General features: G+C 36.6%; 2 protein-coding genes across 3 annotated transcripts; one reads left to right on the forward strand and one right to left on the reverse strand.

Annotated features, from left to right (window-relative positions):
* Positions 1-1,157: 1,157 nt before the first annotated feature.
* On the reverse strand, positions 1,158-3,794 carry rpl36 (ribosomal protein L36). The gene is made up of 4 exons (XM_053512834.1): positions 3,716-3,794; positions 3,021-3,115; positions 2,225-2,359; positions 1,158-1,287 (listed from the first exon to the last, which is right to left on the reverse strand). Exons 2-4 carry the CDS (start codon positions 3,111-3,113, stop codon positions 1,198-1,200), a joined length of 318 nt encoding a protein of 105 aa, XP_053368809.1. The 5' UTR covers positions 3,114-3,115; positions 3,716-3,794; the 3' UTR covers positions 1,158-1,197.
* Positions 3,795-5,720: 1,926 nt separating this feature from the next.
* Positions 5,721-19,934, forward strand: lmnb2 (lamin B2). 2 transcript variants are annotated; one of them, XM_053512820.1, is made up of 13 exons: positions 5,721-5,857; positions 5,984-6,210; positions 7,453-7,589; positions 9,962-10,118; positions 10,199-10,324; positions 10,948-11,118; positions 11,294-11,419; positions 11,956-12,176; positions 13,924-14,158; positions 14,587-14,694; positions 15,513-15,632; positions 17,133-17,231; positions 17,395-19,934. In XM_053512820.1, the coding sequence occupies exons 2-13, from the start codon at positions 5,986-5,988 to the stop codon at positions 17,434-17,436; spliced, it is 1,767 nt and encodes a 588-aa protein (XP_053368795.1). In that variant the 5' UTR covers positions 5,721-5,857; positions 5,984-5,985; the 3' UTR covers positions 17,437-19,934. The 2 variants fall into 2 exon arrangements, with proteins under 2 accessions (XP_053368795.1, XP_053368796.1); XM_053512821.1 differs by lacking the exon at positions 5,721-5,857 and having other exon boundaries at positions 5,867-6,210.
* The last annotated feature ends 1,807 nt before the right edge of the window (positions 19,935-21,741 follow it).

The following is a 21,741-nucleotide window of genomic DNA, read 5'->3' on the forward strand; positions in this document are numbered from 1 at the left end:
CTACTTCTGGAATGACCCAATTACTAACAGATTAAGTAACTCACTTTTAGCAACAGAATGAATTCAGAAATCTACAAATGTTTACCTGCAAATTTGGGAAAAAATGCATCAAGACTGAGAGGAATGTCATCTAAAACACTCAACACCAAAAAAGGGGGGAATCCTTTAGACCAGCCAAGGCAGTCATCAGACCTTAATCCAACTGTGCATGCCTTTAATTTCTGAAGAATAACTGAATGGAGAAGCTTCTAAAACAACTAAAAGAAGCTGTGCTTCAAGTGTGGAAAATAGGACATTTATATTTTGAATAGTTTGTAGGTTTGCCAAGTGAGCAGTTCTTGCAAGCACAAAACTAAAAATGATCACCTTGATTTTAAAATGTGTACATTTACTCATTTTGGGCCCTCTGCCACCAAATGTGGCTTGTTTCATATTCAACTTTTCATCCCAAACCTGGATGTTTTCTTCAATGTATAACATTAAAAATAGAATTTGCCTTGTTCCAATACTTTCATATAAGACTGAACTTCAGCATAATTTCTAATACTGCAAGAACATGCTAATAGTTGCCAGAAAATAAGGGGAAGGACCAGAGTTGAAAGCTTCTGATTTATTCCAGTAAGGTAGGATCCCATCTACAGCACCAAGAAGTTGAATCCAATAGGTCATTGATGGGGCTGTTGATTATTTTCCACAAAGACAATATGATTGCAATTTTAGGGAATGAGCAAACACTTGCATAAAGTTTGCCTTTCATATAATTAACAAAACCAGCATCAGTTAATTTGTGCTTGATATTAAATGTAAGAATTAAAAGTAATCTCAAACTTTTAGTATTTGATATCGAACACTGCAAATCAGGAACTGGTTTGGGTCTTAATGCCCACATGGACATGTGCAGCTCCTTTTGAACCAGGCTACATTTATTATTATTATTTTTTTTTTTTTACATTTTATCTAAGTCCAATCATGCAAAATGAATTTCAATAATTATAATTTAACATTTTCTCTGAGAAAATAAACTAATAGTATTACCACTATTATTAAATGAATTGACAGCCATCCACCTATAATCCACCTAGCACCCATCCATCTATAATCAGAAAAAGCTTTTGGATAAAATGATTTAAACTGTAAGGAAACCTCGGACAAAACTGTAGATTTGTAAATACAAATTTATTTTTTCAACAATACAGGTTACTCCTTCTTGGCAGCAGCCTTTCTCATTGCAGCCAGAATGTTGCTGAGCTCTTCCCTCTTTCTCTTGGCACGGATGTGAGTTCCCACCTAAAGAACACAAACATCAGGGCTTACACCAGTACAAGATTAACCTAAGCACAATGAACATTACAGTATATCAAAGTGTATGCAGCCGAATTCTGTAGAAATGCTCTATTTAATAGAGAGGGAAATAAACTGATGAAGTGATGCAAAAACATCTCAATCTTTGGTATAAATATGGGTATGGGAGGGTATAAATCATTTGAGTATATTTTACCAAGAACTACTGGTTCATTCTGAGTTGTATTTTGTGTAAAGCATGTTCAATACATTCATTTATCTGGTCAGGGTGGACTTAATGTAAAGAACAATCCCTTAGCTAAAGGCCCAACGATTGAAGTACAAACAGCCCTTTGAAAAAGCCCAATATCAGCCAGGTTGCAGGTATTAATAGATTATATTTCATTTTTAATTAACTGAATTCTGTTTACTGTAATGGATAGTGAGGAAGCTACATCTTTCAAGTTAGAAAATTCAATTAAAGACCAAATCTTACTAGTGTGAAATATGGGTGGAAAAGCATTAGTTAATATTACACTTCAGAATACCCAACAGTCAGTCAGTCATTCCACTGTCAATTAACTCTTCTGCCATTTTATGAACCAAGCTGAACTGCGCAGGGGCAATTGGTACACCTTAAAAATTATTTACTATAATCCTTACACTTGTGTATTTCCTTGAATTGCATACACCATTATCTGATATTTATGAGACTTTAGTTTTCGACAAGTGTCCAATGTAAAAACCTTAGTCTATGCACATATGTGACAGTGACATAGATAAACTTAAAACTTTACCTGACTGCATGGGACTAAGGCTACTTTCTTTGCTTAATATAATTAATACTAAATTAATTGTGCAGATAAACAACTGGCAACACATCCACTTATTGTTTCTAACAAGTGATTCGAAGTTTAAGAGCGAGGTATGACTTCAAACTCACCCTTTTCTTAATGAACTTGAGGGCACGCTTGTCTTTGGACACCTTCAGCAACTCCATGGCACGCCTTTCATAGGGGGCAAAGCCACACACCTCGCGAATCATGTCGCGAACAAACTTACTGTGTTTGGTCAAGCGCTGAGGACAGAAGACACAATGTTAAGTTCTGTAATGCTCCAAATACAGCCCTCATATGCTCGAATAGGAGTTTCTGCCGTGGGAACCTCTTACACCATATCTTTTCTTTAAACAGACCAAGTTAAAATTAAAACCTAATCATATTATAGGATCTGTTACTGTTTTTTTTACATATCAAATCCACTATATGTTTCCTGCTGGTATTAGTCCAGTGTCCTCTCTAAACACAACCTGCTAATCATTAATGCACTGATGTACACAACAATTTATGATTGTGACACTACCCTTATGATAGCTTTTTTTTCCTAAAGCAAAACTAATTATTCTGCACATACACGCTAAAAATAATATAGTTATCACACTGACAATATCAGGTGCCATGTCTATATGAAGTGATTTCCTGATCAAACACTCAGTTACTAAATTAAATCAGGCGTGTTAAAATGGAACTCAATGATCAAACGGCTCCAGACTGTGCATGAGTGGAGGACCAACTGGGTGCATCAGGTCCAAGCAATAAGGGCAGGGCAATATGACTGAGCTCACTTAGGCATTATGATTTTAACTTAAAAAAAATAAAAAACTAAAATTTGCAAACAATTCAGTAATGTGCAGTATAACATTTGTTTAAAACAAACAGTATTTTCCAACACATTCGTACCCCTCTCCTGCGGCTGTGCCTGGGCTTGATCACATTCTTGGTTACTGGATGGCCTTTTTTAAGGCCAACTGCCATAGGATACCGAATAGGCATTGCTGTGGAGAAGGAAAAAAAAAATGGATAAATCAGATACAGTGAATTTATTTTGAATGAAAATTTAAAATATTTGAAGTTCATACTAATGGCTCACAGCTTTGGAAGAAAACACTGAATAAATCTGACACAAAAATAACACTCTGACCAAACAATAACGATAGTTCATAAATATCTAAATTGAGTAGAAGTGACTGTGTGAAGATTGTGGGATACAGCCTGTGTATAATTAATGCAGGTGGATGGAGAATTTCGTTCTAGTTCATAAGCCATAGGTTTTTTTTTTTTTTACTCAACGCTCTCTCTTTATAAGGTGTAGTGAACCAACATTTCACGCTTTTTTAGTGTTCTCTCCTTACAAACGAGTATACCCAGTTTAATAAAGACCTCTATTTAAACATGTGTACATAAAAAGCGGTGTCTCTGTGTTCCTTTAACAGCCATCAAAACTCAGAATGCCATTAAAACTAACCACAATATCGACACGCCGCTGTTCTATATGATCTTATTTTGTAAAACAACCGATTAATGTCATTACCGATGCTAAGATGACTAAGATATATCAAAGATTATATTTACCGTACTGCGGAAACAAATCTTACCTGCGTTTTCTAATGGCGTCCAAACCGGAAGGACTGTTACAGAGCGGAAGTAGGATATTGAAAGTTTCGAGCGCCTGAAACAAAAACAGCGCCATCTTTCTGCCACTTTCAATAAAACATTTTTAAACTAGCCGTTTTCCCTACAAACGTTAGTTTCATCACGTAAGAGCACACACGTAGGGTTTCTCTAATTTGTTTTTGTTTAGATATACATTGACATTAAATATACATTTAATCTATTTGGAGAAAATGTTTTGATTAAGCATGTTACCAAAATACTTTTACTTTTCAAAATCTAATTGTTGGTTAAACAAAAATTTTAAAATACAGTTAAATGTCAATAAAATAGGACAGTGGTGGCTCATATGGTTACTGATTGATATTGTTGCTGATGTGTCTAAGCCTGAGCACCACCAACGTGCCACTGTAGAGCCCATGAGCAGGGCCCCAGACTCATGCAATATATATATAGATTTATTTGATTAATTTTTTATTTTACTGTGCTGTAATATATTTGTACATGTGAAAAATAATGGCTTCTCTCTACTAAGTGATAATATCTATATAAATTAAAGAAAGGTTTTGTCTGAACATTGGTCAGAACTCGCTCTTTCAATGATATCTTTTCATTTCATACATTAGAGGACCCAAAACCAGTCCATATGTCTCTCCAGCCAATTTTGTCACAGCAAAACTGGCTGGACAGAACTTATACCTTTGCCAGTCTTTTGCTGGATGTTGAGAAGAAGGGAAATTCTGAGCAGGTATGTGCCAGATTATGTCACAGCATCTAGTGCTTTTTTGGATGAATATAGCACTTTTTCCATTGAGATGGGCATGGGACTATGCGTCACTCAACAAAGCCAATCAACGCGATAGTTTACTGTATATACATTGAGTATGCGGAAGACACAGACAAAGCACCCAAATCCTCCCAAAACACACTCCAAGCACTTACTTCAAGAGAAGGCAAGTAGACTATAAAACTGAACTTTCAAAGATAAATGGACAGATGTTTGTATGTTTTTTCTTTTTACAGAAAGTTTAAATTCAGTTTATTCCATACAGTATGTTCAGAAACCGTGGTGCTAATTAAAAAGCAGTAATGAGAGACACCACTATAGGCACTGGTGGCTCAGTGGTAGGTGTTTCGCCTGCCATGCGGAAGGCCCGGGTCAGGAAGGGCATCTGGCGTAAAACCTGTGCCAAGTTGTAGTGCGGACTGTGTATTCCGCTGTGGCGACCCCTTGCCGGGAGCAGCCGAAAGACCAACAACAACAAATGAGAGACACCACTATAAGGTAAAACATGGGTCATTAAAGCAAACATATCCACAGCAGTGTGAGGTGAGGGTGTGTGAAATACCCAAACTGAAAGCGCCTGTTATGTGCTAAAAATCAAAATGTTGAGTAAAAGTGATGTTATGAACAGTTACATTGTGTGCTGGATTCAATACTCTACTTTAAACAGGGAGCGAATTTGGCTGTTAATAAAAGAAGTACAACTTAGTGTAAGATACACAACCTTATAATATTTTGTTTCTTTGTATTAATAAGTATACACCTTCAGACAAAACTTTTTCTTTTACATACAAGAACAGTGGTCCACTTGTTTTTTAGAAAGGGTATTCCATACAGAATAAAGTACTGTACATATAAAACAACAACAATAATAATAATGAAACAACAAGTGAATACAGGCGAATAAGTCATTATTCACAAATTGTAAAACTCGGATATAATTGTTTCCACAATTCAATTCAATTTTTACTATAAAGTAAAAGTAGCTTGAAATGAAACTTGTATTTTTAAAACTTGTATATTTAAAAAGTAAAATATTTAAATGTTTAATTAATACATAACTTAAATCCACCGGAAGTGAAGTACATCACTGTTATTTTATGAATACGATTTTTTTGGCTGCGATTGAGAACTACAACTGCAATGTGGATAAAGAAACTACAACTCCCTGTACCATTTCCTCTTTCCGGCAGCTTTTGGCGGGTTTTTACGTTAGCGTCGGCCATTTTGATTTTTTTTTTTTTTTTACAATTCTTTCAAAGCTAGCCAACCAGCTACGGGTTCTAACACGAACAATTGTGTCTGACTTTTCATTCAAAACGTCAGTGAGCAGTTGTGGAAGGTAATATATTTTACGCTTGAATTTATTTGATAGAATTCACTGGTTAACGCTGAAATAGGACTGGAACTAAACCGATTGGAAGATTAAAATAAAAACACATATAAGTTGCTTTCTCTTTGCGTGAAGATATGGCGACCGCAACCCCGAGCCGCGCTGCTGCCGAAACTGGCCGGGCGACTGGCGCTTCGACTCCGCTGTCGCCGACCCGCATTTCCCGCTTACAGGAGAAGGAGGAACTGCGGCACCTGAACGACAGACTTGCCGTGTATATCGACCGCGTCCGGTCCCTGGAGCTGGAGAACGACAGGCTCTCGCTGAAGGTCTCGGAGAAAGAGGAGGTCACAACAAGAGAGGTAAATTCGAAATTCCGTGCTAGCGTTAGCGTGCTAGCTAATAAGCCAGTGTAAACTGGTGATGGCTAGCTATCAGTGTAAATGTTTTGCAGTACACTGGAAGAAGGTTGTTTAGGGAGGCTGTTTAAATGTCAAATTGACCAGAAAGTCAAATGTACAAGGTTTTTCTTTAGTTCGTATTTGAGTTTTTTTTGTGACAGTGCTAGGAATGCATTCGCAAGCTGCATTTTAAACACTTTAATTAGCGTATTGCGTGACTAACTGGTGTTAATTCTTGTCAGACATCTAAATCAGACATTTAGATAGAAAACAATTTTTTTCCATCAGTCGTGAAACATGCGTATGAACCTATTTTTGCGACAGCAAATAAAGCAAAACAGATTGTGCCCAGGTGTATGTGATTTTTTTTATGTGTATATATATATATATATATATATATATATAGTGTGTGTGTACTGTGGGAGAATTATTATTATTATTGAATCAATGAATGAACCACACAAAGCATATTTTAGTTGCATGTTTACAAACGTGTGAAATGTCCCGCTCCCTCCAAACTGTAATCTGGGAGTGGCCGCACGCGTCTTTCAAACTTCTCTGTTCCCATTTATTTACTTGAACACAAAACCAATCTCCTGCTCTCTCCAATCTCACGAACAGGCCCTGAATGGCTGCACTGGGATTCAGTGCCCTTACCTACTACGGTTTCCCCTCAAGATTTTCATAACTGAATACGCAAATTGTCTGCACAGGAATTGAGCCCCTTTACCTTATAATGCTGGAATTGCCACTTATGATAAATAACACTAACAGTAAAATACACTTTTTAGCCCTTAAGCGTCAAATGCTGTAATTATTTTGCATTTTTTATTTGCTGTTGGTCATTCGGCTGATCCCATCAAGGCGTCGCCACAGCAATCTGCCGGATGCCCTTTCTGACAGTGCTGGTTCTAAATCAGGGTTTAGAACCAGCACTGTATCCAGTGTCTGGGGTTTGAGCCTTAGGTGGGAATTGAACCCACCACTGAAACAGAGAAACCCTACCACTGAGCCACCAATGCCCTCGTATGTTGTACTTGAGTAGCATTTATCAACAAGACTTTCATTTCAACAACATTTTCAATAAGTCTAATTTAATACTGGTCTGTTTTAAATGCTGTTTACTGGTTTGCTGTTACTTACACAAAAGACTTTAACTTGGCTTATTGGTCTCTGATGTTGTATTCCCCCCACCCCAATAAGGTCACTGGGATTAAATCAATGTATGAGGCAGAACTGGCGGATGCTAGACGTGTCGTTGACGAGACCGCAAGAGAGAGAGCAAAACTCCAGATTGATTTGGGCAAGGTCAGCTCTGAGCTTGAGGAGGTCACTAAGGGGTAAGTAAAGATACTTAATTATGTATTATTTTCTTGGTGCATACAGTATGTATTGGGTGAAATTGCTGAATATATATATATATATATATATATATATTGGTAACATCCTAGCTGCTAGGAATTTTTTAATGGTAACGTTAGCGTCTAGGCATGTATGTTGGGTTACGATATTAATCAACAAATATCAATAAAGAGTGAAAATTAAGAGTAAAAATAAATTCTATAAAATTTTATTTGTATAGCGCTTTTAACAGTGGTCATTGTCACAAAGGAGCTTTACACAATCAAAATAAAATTATGGAAGTTTGTATGAAATGTGAAGGTGTATGAATCAAAATGATCAGATAGTCCCTGAAATAAAAAAGGCAAGCAGACATTGACAAATGCAGAGCTCTTTAATTAAAAACATTTTATTCAGCATGTTTTGCTGCAGCAGCAGCGGACTCATGTTTGTTTCATCATCGTGTCATAGTAATGGGAGAGTGGGATCTCGGCCATTTGATGCGTGCTTCATGCATTTTCATTTACCGTTTAAAAATAAGTCACATTCTCAGCCTTTTCATAACCTGTCAGAAACCTGTCACAAAACTCACATTACACGATTTTTGCCCAGATTTTTTTGTTGTGGTCTAATTTTGAAGAGCTGCATCACATAGATTTGGCACATAAAAGCTGTAATATACCTGTGGTGTAAATGGTACAGTGAGTCTAAGATTTTGAAAGTTGTGTCCATTAGGCATTTATTAGCTCATAGATGGGCATGTGGAATGTAACGTTCATAGAGTGCATTTAAGCAAATGATGCTCACTTACCAAACATACGCAGCAAAGTTTTCTTGTCCAGCTTTGATTAATTTTTTGTTGTTTATGCCTTATTGTTCATTTAGATCCTTCTATGCGGCAGAAATACTGCAGAAAAGTGAAAAGCAGCCACCTCATGTATAGTTTTTTTTTTTGAAGGATATATATATTATTAAAGCATCTTTTAGTGAGACGTCAGTTACAGTATGTAATGGCACTGCAGCAGTGACTTCCTATATATATAAAAATATATAAATGCTTGCATAGCGATTATTTTCACACATATTGCGATTGTGAGTTAAACTGCGGTGTATATAACCATTAAATGTATTGTTTTATACAGGGACAATCTGATCATTTTGATACATAATTTCTCACACATTTTATGCACAATTTTCTTTTGATTCTGTAAAGCTGTTTTGCGACAGTGACTTCTGTTAAACACTCTATACAAAAAAAATGGATTATAGTCAATCGTTTTCATCCAGGCTTACACCAAATAATTAGACAAATTGTCCCATAAAGAATTTTTGCAAATACTTGCCATCAGAGAAATCTTACAGTAAACGAGTGCAAACTCCACACTATGCCTATAACATATTGCAGCCTTTTTTAGATTTTATATATATATATATAAATATATATATATATGTATGTATGTATGTACAAGACCTTATTTTATTTCGATTTCTATGCGATTAATTGTGTAGCACAATATGAAACAATGCGATCGCTAACATTTGCTGCATTCAACTTGATGTTGCAACCTGTAATTATCAAGATACACCCAATAAAACCCAAGACACTTCCTTAACTTAAAATTCTTACTTACCTATTTAATCGTTTGTTAAACATGCAGAGGTCAGAAATTATGTGATTGCGAGTGGTGATTTACTATTGATGAGGCAAGTCAAATGCAGCATTGTTCTGTACGTTCCCTTGACTTTTCACGTACACACTATTTCCATATCTCTGAAATGATATTTTTACCTTTTAGTAGGTGTTTGTTAGTTTAAGAGTTTTTTGGTTTAAAATTTTGATTGATTATTTATAGTATTTAAAATTTTAAACTATACATTTGAAAATGTACACACCTCAATTTCAGTTAATCATTAAACTTCCTAAACAGCATTACCGCTACCTGCCATTTTTATAAATCAGTTAATGACACTGCACCCCTCAAAAAAAGTGTATTTTCTTTCGTTTGCCTCCGTTGCTAGTCAACACAAAAGAACAGGAAGTCTGTGGCTTTGTGTCTATGAACACTTGCATGATGCTTTAACCACAAGGGAAATGCCATTTGTCTGTCTGACACTTAGGCATGCCCTTTTTTCACTAGACTGAGTTTACTAGAATTTCTTATCTTATGGCTAATAGTAAAGTCCACCTTTTATGGGTGACTACTGGTCTTTATATTAATTTCTGAACAGTGTTAGATTATTGGGTATTGCTCTTCTAAAATCCTGTAGTGTGATACAGTAACTACATGGAGTTTCTTACTGTTTTTCCTAGTGGCCCTTTCTGTTGATGTTGTAGATTTATGCAGGTTGTTGTTTTTGTTGTGTTTTACAGCTATAAGAAGAAGGATGGTGACCTGGCTTCAGCTCAGGCTCGTATCAAGGAGCTGGAGTCTCAGTATAACCAGAGCGAAGCAACTCTCACTACATCTCTCAGTGAGAATGCAGCACTTGCTGCAGAGATTGCTGACCTAAAGAACCAGCTCATCAAAGTTAGTCTTCTTACTTGGCTTTGCTTTCCTTTTACTAAATGTTTTAGACCTGCTTTTACTAAGTTCTTTGTCATTTTCAGGTTGAACATGCTCATGGCGTTGCCAAAAAGCAGCTGGAGACTGAGACACTGTTGCGAGTGGATTTGGAGAACCGCTGCCAAAGCCTGAGTGAAGAACTGCAGTTTAGAAAGAGCATGTTCGAGGAGGTGGGATTTCCCTATTCTTCTTTGTGTTAGTAGGTAATAGCGGCAGTCTTTGTTTTTTAGAGCCCATTTAAACATTGACAAGCCTTTCCTCTCAACCACTACAGCATAAAAGGGCGCATCAATATTGCAGTCAGTTTTTTTAAACAATATGTTTTATTTTCTGATTGATCTTTATTGCTGCTGCAAATCCAATTTTCCTTAGGATTAATAAACACCATGATCCTGGACATTAGACAGTAGACAGATTGGTCCAAAGTATCCCCCCCAAAAAGAAAAAAACATAACTGTGCAACAGTATGCTAAAGTTATAGTTGAATTTTTTTCACACTTATTTTCTATTAACTTTAATTCTTTAAAAACCCTATAAACATTATATTAACCAAATATAAAGTAGTAACCAAATATATATATAATTTAAGCTGTTTGTGGGGAGTCAAAAAAGTTTGTCTAGTAGTGTGTATACTGTTTGTCGAAAATGGGTTAGCAGTACACCTAAAGCTATTTCTTAGCAGGGGGAAAAAACTAAACGAGTTGTTCTGCTTTTGCAGAAAAAGAAATTATTCTGATAGATATTGTGGAGACAACGAATGTTCAAGCATTTTCCTTCTGTGCACTTCATGTAGGAGGTGCGTGAAACAAGACAGCGCCATGAGAAGCGAATGGTGGAGGTGGACAGCGGTGCTAAGCAGGAGTATGAATATAAACTAGCCAAGGCTCTGAAGGACCTCCGCAAAGAACATGAGGATCAGGTCAACTTTTACAAGACTGAGCTTGAGCAAACCTTCCAGGCTAAGGTACTTGTAATTATCTTGTTATACTTTCATGGTCTTGTTAATAATATAACTCTTAATATTGCCCTGTGAAATCTTGAAAAATAAGCACCTTATAAATACCTTATGATCCTGTTTTCATGCATCTTTAGGGGCTTTAAGCTAATATGCAGTTTCTCTCTTCTGTTCTTTTGTGTAGTTCGAGAATGCCAAGGTGTCGTCTGACCTCAATGATAAGGCAGTGAACACAGCACGGGAGGAGCTGCAGGAGGCTCGTGTCAGAATTGAAGGACTGACCTTTCAACTCTCTGCACTTCAGAAACAGGTAGAGCTTCCTTCTCATACTTGCATCTTAACTTGCAATAAAATTTACACCAAATTTCAGAACACTATGAGACAGTAGACCATTCACGTCAAACAAATTGTCATTTGGCAATATGGCATTGTGTTTATTCTTCCAAATCACACACAATTAAAAATCAAACAGTGGGGGAGCTATCTTTTACATCATTGCCATATTTACAAGTTTGGCATAGGGTTTTTCCCCAAAGTGACTGACTGTACAATTAAGACATGGTATAACTGAGTAGTCAATAGTTTTGCTGAAAGGACCAAAACAAGCAGCTTTGTAGTGTTGATCTAACAATCAGTAGCCCAGTGCATTAATCACTAAGCTTTCTTTTTTTTTCTCTTTAGTTCTTTCAGAATTTAAATGATTTTGTTTGGCTTTTTGTTCCATGCAGTTGAATTATATTTACAGATTATGAACAGTATGAAAGGGCTTCCACAGGTTTGCTTAAACATCATATATATTATGACACATTCTCAAAATTATGATTGTTGGTGTGGTCAATTTTAAAGGCAGTGGCAGCAGAAGAACGTATGCGTGATCTGGAGGACTTGCTAAACAGCGAGCGTGATAAACACCGCAGAATAATAGACGGCAAGGAACGGGAGATGGCTGAGATGAGGGACCGCATGCAGATGCAGCTCAATGAGTATCAAGAGCTGCTGGATGTGAAGCTGGCCCTGGACATGGAGATCAATGCCTACAGGAAGCTGCTGGAGGGAGAGGAGGATAGGTGAGTGTGTGACTGTATAGTAAAACACTCTGGTTAAAGTGGAAGGTTTTGTAATAAAAAAAAGCCCAGATGAAAATGGCAGTTGTGTCATAAAATGTGCCCAAACAAATAAGAGTGCATCATTCCTTCTGCACGGTGGCGACTTCTAATGGGAGCAGCCGAAAGATCTAGAAAAAAAAATCAATAAATTCCCATTGCCCATTTTTCTGGCTGTTAAATAATTTTTTTATTATTATTATTATTATTATTTTTTTTATTTCTACAGGTCTGACCCAAAGTCTGCTTAGCTTAGTATATTATTTGTTTGCCATGTTAAGTGCTTAAGGTGTGTTAACCATATTTAGCATTTAAACTTCGCATACAAGCAAATCTGTGGTGGCAGGGGTGTTTGTCTGGTTTCTCTTACAGTTGTAATCACTCGAAAAATTATAACGTTATTATCCAGAATGAAAGCAAGTGGTTTAAATCATTCAATAGAATTTTAGTGCACATTGCCAGAAATTCTTGCAAATGTCAGTCAATTATTTATGGGACTGATACAAATGTTGGCTTAATATATTATTAGCTTATTGTTTTTACATGGTGTTTGCTTTCCTTATATGCAGGCTTACTTTGTGGGTTTTTTGCCTGATGTGAGCCAGAAGATAGCAGTGTGTCAGAATGTTGTGTCCTTTATGCTTAAACAGAGATCCTAAAGAATTTAGAGAGTGAGGGAAAGTGGAGATGACTACCTCTTTCATCACTTCCAGCAGCTCTGGAGGCTAATCAGCTCATCTTAGCTCACTCAAGGGTACAGACCTGTAGATCAGTCAGAATTAAAAATGAAGAATGGAAAGTACAGACCCCACAGCACATTGTAACACTGAGACTTCACGACTATATTGTTATATGATATAAAATGAGTGAACTGAATACATTTGTGTTATAAAACAGCTTCTCCAATTTCTTATAACCTAGGAGAATCCTAAATCTATGATTACTTCATATTAGTTAGTCGTAGTTTTGTTTACTTTTTTCATATGCTTCATAAAATGTAAATAAGTAGTTAGGCAATAGTCATACAGTCTAATTAAGTAAAAGGAGTTTACATATTGGGGTGTTTTTTTTTTTTTATTCTTTTTTTTTTATTTTTTATTTACTCCTCAAACATGGATTAATTTCTAAAAAGAAAAAACAAAATCACACTCTAATGATGGGGAATGCTTCTGCTTAATTCAGCTCCAGCCTTAAATATAATCTAGATATGTCAGTTCAAGTATCGAGTGATTTTGGCATTTCATGCATATAACGCAGTGGCAGTATAAAGTGAAACCATGTACTGTTCCTCCAGGTCTGTTGTGGTCCTTCACAATGGTGGTGTGCAGACGCAGCATGTGGTACTGTATAAATACTGATGTTTGAGGGTCTTGAGGTTTAGAAAGTGCAGTTTTTCAAACCATGCAATGATGCAGCTGCCCAGAATGCGCTCTAAAGGCCCTATGTAAAATATGAGGAGGAGTTTTGTGCTCATGGCCCACTACACTCTGAGAGAAAGATGTAGATGTAGATCGTCATGTTTAACAGTGTCCCTAGATGGCAGCATGCATGCAAGTGTTAAATCAGAGTTGTGCACCAGGGTCCCTTAAATTATTTTTTTTTGCAATTATAAATACCTTTTTTTTTTTTTTTTTTTTTAATCTTTAATTGCAAAGTTGACATATCTCGAGCTGCATTTGTGTTTAAATGAACTATTATTGTTCCTCCACAGGCTGAAGCTGTCCCCCAGCCCCCCCTCAGGGGTCACTGTTTCCCGAAGTGTGGCCACTACCAGCAGTTCCTCCCGCTCTTTCCGTGCCAAGAGGAAACGTGTGGAGGTGGAGGGTGAGACCTCCAGGGCTCCCAGTTATCGTGTGAGCCAGCATGCTGAGGCAACAGGCTTAATCAGTATTGAGGAGCTTGACCTCGAAGGCAAGGGTGTTACTCTCAAAAATGCTTCCAATAAGGTACCATACATCTCAAAACTCTCCATTTCTAACAGCAGCTTTGATCTCTGTAACATTTGCTGTGTAATTTATATGAAACCAGGGTTGTGTTGACCACTACCCTATTGTTTTTTTTTCTTCTTCCATACCATAGAGCTAATTGTCCAAAATTACATGCAAATGTTTTGATCAATGCTTTTATTTAATCATGACATTGCATCTACTTGATGATCATTAAAAAAATGCTTAAATTAATTGTTTGTGTTAGAAACCTTCCAAACTAAAAGCCTGTTTAGTGGCCCTATTGAATTCCCACTTCTCTTGTTGATACTTTAACCTAATTTAGAATTTTAACACCTCAAACTTGCATGCAGAAGGTAATTGAATCTCAAGGGTATGGATGTATGTGAATACTTTATTGAGGAGTGTTTTCATGAACTCTCTTTCAGGATCAGTCTCTGGGTAACTGGCGGCTAAAGAGGAGTGTTGGAGAAGGAGAAGAGATTACTTACAAATTCAGCCCTAAGTTTGTTCTTAAAGCAGGACAGACGGTTACAGTAAGTTGATTTTTCTTTCCCACTCACTACCTACCTTTTTGTAGTATTGTAATGATTTTATTACATTTGAATCTCCAGTGGTGCCATTAGAAATGGCACTTCAGCACGAGGTAAAAACCAACAAGTAATCCAACAAGTAACTTAATCTTTTTATGTTGGTGGTCGTTAATGGCATGTTAATTTGTTGGTGAACCAGTTGTATCTGTAGGTTGGACTGAAAAAAATGTGAAGTCTTGGTATTAACTTTAAAAATAAATAAATAAATGAATGAATAAATAAAATGTAATTTATAAGTGCCTAATTAAAATTGTATTAACATCTCTGGGCTTTAGATTAGTTTCCGGGTCAGAGTGGTAGCGCCTAGAAAATGGGTGGTCTGTGTTTTGAATGAAAAGAAGGATGTGGCTTCACAGAAGCTCTGTTTAAGCATATGTCATTTGTCACTCATCGAAAAACCGAGTGTAAATTCAGAAATCCACATGTTACCTGGAGTTGTTATAGCTTATTTGTAAATACATTAAGCTTCTGACTGGAATGTTGAGTTCAAAATGTTTGCTCCCTGCTGCTGCTGGCCCTTTGGGCAAAACACTTAACCTTTAATTACACAGTTGCATAAATGAGATAAGTATAAGTCACTTTGGATAAGATCATCTACAAGACGTCTAAAGGTAATGTAGGGACTAAAACAACAGAACAACATATCAAATGTACAGTCGTGTGTGTGTATACTAATGCTCTTTTTTTGAAATTGAAAGACTTAAAAGCAAGACGTTTACATTTTTATTTTGCATTAAAGATTGGTTTGCTGTTTTGTACAGGTGTGGGCTGCAGATGCAGGCGTGGCTCACAGTCCTCCCTCACACCTCCTGTGGAAGGCTCAGAGCAGCTGGGGCAGTGGAGATGAATCAGTCACTCTTTTGGTCAATTCAGATGGAGAGGTAAACCTCACTATATGCTTTTGTTCTTCTTAAATTCTTATATATCCTAGAACCCCCTTTTGTCTACTTGGTGCACAGCCTGTATTCTGCTTGTCCAACCTGGAGTCCAGGAAACCCCTTAATGATAAACAAGTCAGTCCTCAGTGAGTTGTTCAATGTTTATTGTGGAAGCCTGTATTACAATATACAGTATATAGTCCTGTGTGGAAGACAGGAGTATATACTGTATATGCACACACACACAAAAAACACCAAAAAGGAGGCGTGCAGGAGTGGGTACAGCTGGTCTGGAATCTTTATAAAAAATAACGTGGAGAAGAACAGAAGCTTGCATTTATGAGCCTTCAGAAGTTTTACGACCCTGAACATAGATTAGCGCAGTGTGTCGAGGTCAAAGAAAGAAATCACTGTTCTCATGCACACACTATTATGAAACGCACTGAAAATGAAATATTCCCTACATCTTTCTCTCTTTAGGTACATGTGATGACCCTTGCATGCATTTTTTTTTTTTTTTTTCCTATGGTGTAATGACCTTGATAAATGCTGACAGTAAAAAGGTTTTGGGTGGTGGTGTTATTTATTTATTTATTTTTTTTACATATATTGTAGTTAAAATTAAAGAGTATACAGTACTTATCAGGTCTCAATGTAGAACAGCAAAGAATAGGACATGTTGGGGAAGCACCAGGTCTAGGTCCATTTGATCAGCTGACCAACTAATGAATGAACAGCTAGGGAATTTTATCCTCCTCTCACTTACTCTGCTCTTTTTATATCTTTTGAGGAAGAAAGACCCTTTTCAAGAAAAATTCTGTATGAAATATCTCTTATAAAATGTTTGCACCAGCAGCAATACATTATATGTGACTTCCATGTATTTAAAGTATAAAGTGTAGAAAATCATTAGTGCCCTTCAGTTCATCTTATTTTACTAAAAGTCTGGGAAGCTACAGTAACTGAAAATGTGGCTTTTTTAATTTATATATATATATATATAATATATATATATAATATAAACGATTTTATATCCATGTAAACAAGTGAATTGCTTATTGGGGTCGGGGGACTACCACTGATCCCCTCTAGTGGATAAATAATGAATTGTTAATGATTACTGTAGTCATGCACTTTAACTTGATTGTGTAATCTCATGCAACTCTTGACAAGCACTTATCCCTCCTTACACAGGGTGAAGAGCATTTTTCTACATCCTCACAGCTGTGTAGTTCATTGTTTTCCCATTTCCAAAGTACCACTACAATGACGTGCATAGTTGTTTATTTTTACTTTTTTCCCTGCTCTACTAACACCTTGTTTTAGGTGTTAATAGAGTAACAAGTAAAGTAAACTAAAGTTAAACATTGAACCTACTCTTGAAAAAATTAACTTCACATATCTTTTCCAGCCTAATTTTTAGACTTAGTAAAATGCATTTAAATTCAGAATGAAACGGTTGGGAAATGCCACATATTAAACTCTGGCTTTCTGGCTTTGCAGGAGGTGGCAAAGCGAATCGTCACCAAAATTGTGGTAGAGATGGAGAATGGAGATGATGAAAATGGAGATTTCGGAAATGAGGATCTCTTTCATCAGCAGGTGAGCTGTGATTACACTCACTGGTCATTTAACTAGGAACACCAGCGCATTTATGCAGTTATCCAATCTATCAATGATGTGCCAATTATTGCAGTATTTGTTTTTCTGTTATTTTAATGACTTGACTGTGCTGTTTGGTGATTTCAAAGTGCCTCTTTTTCAGGGCGATCCGAAGCACGGATCCAGGGAATGTGCCGTCATGTGAGGCTGCTTCATTCACCACAGTATTTTCCCCCCCTAATTGTTCCCTTAGAGCCACTAATTTCATATTCTTCAATCACAAATCCTCAAAAATCACTCCCTCCCTTATGCCAGTGCCACTGGCACTCAGTTTTTACGGACCTCATTTTTTAAAAAAAAAAGCCAGGTAACCATGAACTGTATCAGAGAATAATGTTTTTGTCTTTTTGGATAAGCATCAATTGAAATTTATTCAGTTTCGGAATATACAAGCCTCATCTACCTGTAATAGAGGTCTTCATATTAACAGCAGGAAATTTTGATGTAAGGAAAAAACTTGATGTATTTAAAAAAAAAAATAATTGTAGAAGATAGATCTGCATGGTGATGCAGTAATTTGTATGTCCAGATGGTTGGGCAGGCAGGATGAAAATTGCTTTGAGACGCTTTGCTTTGACTCATTATGTAGTTTACTATATGTTGAAACTGACAGCTGCTGCTTAGCTTGTAAATGTCCTTTCTGTTTCTTAGTATAGATAAACAGGGTGGAAAAGGAGTGATGATAAATTACATAATTTCAGTAATAAATCCAGCTTTTTTCCTTTTAGAATAATAATGAGAAAAATCATGAGACACCGTTTCACAATTGAAACTTTTAGTGTTCTAGGAACTGCCCTAGTTTAGGAGTAACTAGGATCAGGCCTTAGGTCCCCTACACACAAGAGGGGATAAAGCTACACATGAGAACACACAAATGTGTTATGAGTCCGTACATTACAGCTGAAGTTGAGCTGATTGCTGAGGATTCAGAATGTTCTGAATTGATATTAATATTGAACTGAATATTAATTTATATCCAGAGCACACATTCCATTATTAATGCACTCCAGTTCACAATGATTTTTCAAGCAAATGTTTACATAATAAAACAATAGGGTGTCCCATTATTGGAGGGGGACAAAAAAAGTTCAGCAAACAATTACCTTCCTGAATTGATTATAAACCTAAAACGGCACTTTCTTAAGTGGATTACGAGAAATAAAACACTTTAGGACTTGTACACTGACATAAAATTCCTAACACTGGTGACTCTTCCATAGAGGTTAAACAAAACAAATTGTGGAACACCTAATGCTAACAATTGCATCTTTTAGTTATGTGGTGTGTCTGCTATATAAGTCCTCTTTTAAACTTTTACCAAAAATGTATTCTATATGTATTCTGTTCAATTAGAATGAACACATTTATATAGACTTATTGTTTAAATTCCAGCCAGCATTACTGCTAGGGTTGCTGCTAGTAAAAAATAATGTTATCAGATCATCCGGATATTTTTAAAGCTGTGGTTAGGTTTTTGTCACTGCTTAAGCTGCAGATTTAAACCACTGCCAAATACATTAGTACTTTTTCCACCCTGTTTATTCAGATGCAGCTGTTATTATATATTTTTCCATTATTGTAAATGTAAAAAAGGTTTTTCAGACAATTAGTACACAGTTACTATTTTTCTACAGTTTTAATCCTATGGTATGGGGCTGCAAGTAAACCAGCCATCTCAGCACCTGCTTTGGATTGCTGCTGTGCACAGGCACCAGTGAGGGAGGATGAAATTTAATCGAATGTCCACCAGCATAATTGTAAAAATTCTATGTGATTTTAGAAGTTGGCAAAAAGTTATCAAAGCTGCTTTCTCAGGACCGTTATAACCCTCCGAATTATTCCATCGTGCACAGGAGGGAATCCCGCCGGTGCTGAGGTGGACTTCATATACATTTGAAAAGGGGATGAATTATTAAACATGGTGTAAATTATTAGCCACGGGTGATATCAGATGCATCCTTTTATCATTTTAATATTGGCCTGAGGAGCTGTTTTTATCATCATCAGGCTGGTCAGTAGAGTGCTTTGCATATTGAATGATTTTAATGGGATTTTGGAAATCAGGTTTACATTTTTTATTTTACAGTGTGTTTTTCCTTTTAAGTTGAACATGATCATGTGCTAAGATCACTGATGTAGGTGTCACTGTACAGATTAAATTAGAGAGAAATTTATGCATTTGTTACACGTCTTCTGAACTAAAACTAGTTACTTAAGGGTTTTTCTTTTTAAATAACATTTTTTTTTAAAACTTCTTGTCTGTGAATAGAAATCTGAGCTTATTTTTGAACACTGTTGGCCAGAGGGTTTTTTTCTCCCCCTTTCAGGTTTTAATAGTCATGACTGATGTGTAAAGGATAAGTGCTTCCAGTGTTTTCTGCATAGCACTGCAAAATATGAGGTACAGTAATAATCTACTGTAAAGCTGATCTAAAACAGCGATGAGCTACAAACTCATCGGTTAAGTTCGAGCCATTTACAATGTGAACAGAATGAAATTTTGGGAAATAAGTGTGGGGTGGGGGCGAAGCATCTTGATATTCTGAGAACTACACCAGAGCAAGCAGGCCGGATTTCTCAACTTTTTACTTGTGTGATTGGAATTGTTTTGTATGCATAATACAATAAATGTTTTGCATAGTATGATCAGATTCTGACTTTTTAATCTTTCTCACTTACTTTACTTAAAGCTTTATTCTGGTCAGTGACCATGGTGGATCCCAAACTTGTTTCAGCATTACTAGAAACACTGGGAACTCCCTTTAAATAGGATCCCAGTGCACATGGGCATTGCAGACACGGACACATTTCACACCTAGTAGTATGATGTAATCCCTGCCACTCCACCTACTGCCATGTCATTTTGAAGCAAACAGAAACCAGACAATCACAAGGACAACCACATGAACACGCAGGGAGATGAATCCTGAAGTTTGATGATGATAGAAGTGGGGGGGATCAGGTTTTAAAATAATACTAGTTTCATTTGGACGTTACCAGTGTAATAGAATGATACTGTAGCTGTTAAGTGCTCCTGTCGAAATCTGTCTCTGAATGTTCATCAGTCAACCACTATAACTGGTCTTAATTAGATTTTGTGACATCTGCATCTTTTTTATAATTATTTCCTTTTCATCTGATTATGTTTCTGGGTTGTATGCAAAGAGAATTATATAATTTACTTCCAGGAATTGCTTGGTAACAGGTCAGGCTCTTTGTCCTGCATGCATATCCCTAGTTAATAAAGATAAGCGCTGGAATTATTCACATGATTAAATTTTCACATTGGCATCTCCATGGTTTATTAATAGTTATATCACAATGCTGTATCATAAAGAATCCACCTGCTAGATTCTCCTGAACAGAATTGTCAACAGAAAGATTCTCAAATGGCACACATGCAATACTGTGCTCACAGTTTGACTTCAAATATTAAGACATATTTATTCAGAAAAAAAAAGAAATTATACTTGTACATGCAGTGTCTGTTCAAATGGTACACAGTATGCATTAAAGATGTTTCAGAAAACTCAGTTATAAGTAGCACAGATAGTCGGTGTAGGGTATTTGTGTAGGGAAGTTGTTTGTCAGGTATTTATGGAAGTTAATCCGCAGAGCCTCTCTCAGGATAAACACCGTCATTGATGGCTTTTAACCTGTATTGATGTGTGCTTGTTTATATGATGGAAATTGATTTCATTTTCGTGAGTTGAATATCATCCTCTTATCTCACAAGTTTGGTAAAAGTTAAGACTGCAGCAATGGCTTTTCATTTGAAATCTTAACACTTCAAATCCTATTCTGCTAACACGGGGGAACTGAAAATTCTTGCAGTGGCACATGCTTCGCTTAAAGATTGTCTCTCTTCTTTTAAGATAATAATAATTAAAAAATCTCTCTCAGCATTTGCCAGGCCACAGTTGTGAATAGGAAACCTGTTCTTGATCTGTCTTGCCTGGTTAAATAAAGGTAAATAATAATACAAAAAAAACCTCTCTCCTGTTTCTCTGCACTAATTTGTAATTAGACTTTGCCTGCTCTCTGCCATCGAGCCGTCTACCTGCCAAATCAGATTTATTGTAGCTCCATCACATCGCTGTCACTTGTGTCTTCGACACATTCATTGTTTTCTCTGGTGGAACTATGCATATTAGATGTGCTCTTCTTCACAGCCATTCACATTCTGTTCATAAGCTCTGACCAGCTGCCAGCAGACCCTCACCGCCTGGTTTTTCTCTTGGAATCTTATGGCAAGTATGGATCACTGTCCCTCCCACTGTCTCACCGAGCTTCACTGGAACTAAACAGTCAATTTCTTCATGCATGCTCCAGCCTCTATTTTCATCATAATCAGTTTGCAGTGCTCGCTCTTCCAATGCGTTCAGTGTGAAAACGATGTAATTCTGTTCGGAACATCTCAGGTCCTGTTTTAATATGCACAGTTATGTTC

The sequence above is a fragment of the Clarias gariepinus genome, chromosome 15, assembly GCF_024256425.1.
Source record: "Clarias gariepinus isolate MV-2021 ecotype Netherlands chromosome 15, CGAR_prim_01v2, whole genome shotgun sequence".
Lineage (NCBI taxonomy): Eukaryota > Metazoa > Chordata > Actinopteri > Siluriformes > Clariidae > Clarias > Clarias gariepinus.

What these genes read in the sequence shown, in the direction of transcription:
- rpl36 (XM_053512834.1), bottom strand. Translation starts at nt 3,113, where the DNA reads ATGCCTATTCGGTATCCTATGGCAGTTGGCCTTAAAAAAGGCCATCCA. An exon ending in GGCACAGCCGCAGGAGAGGG is followed by an intron (nt 2,360 to 3,020) that starts GTACGAATGTGT and finishes TTCTGTCCTCAG; the next exon opens with CGCTTGACCAAACACAGTAA. An exon ending in TCAAGTTCATTAAGAAAAGG is followed by an intron (nt 1,288 to 2,224) that starts GTGAGTTTGAAG and finishes TGTGTTCTTTAG; the next exon opens with GTGGGAACTCACATCCGTGC.
- lmnb2 (XM_053512820.1), top strand. Translation starts at nt 5,986, where the DNA reads ATGGCGACCGCAACCCCGAGCCGCGCTGCTGCCGAAACTGGCCGGGCG. An exon ending in AGGAGGTCACAACAAGAGAG is followed by an intron (nt 6,211 to 7,452) that starts GTAAATTCGAAA and finishes CACCCCAATAAG; the next exon opens with GTCACTGGGATTAAATCAAT. An exon ending in GAAAGAGCATGTTCGAGGAG is followed by an intron (nt 10,325 to 10,947) that starts GTGGGATTTCCC and finishes CACTTCATGTAG; the next exon opens with GAGGTGCGTGAAACAAGACA.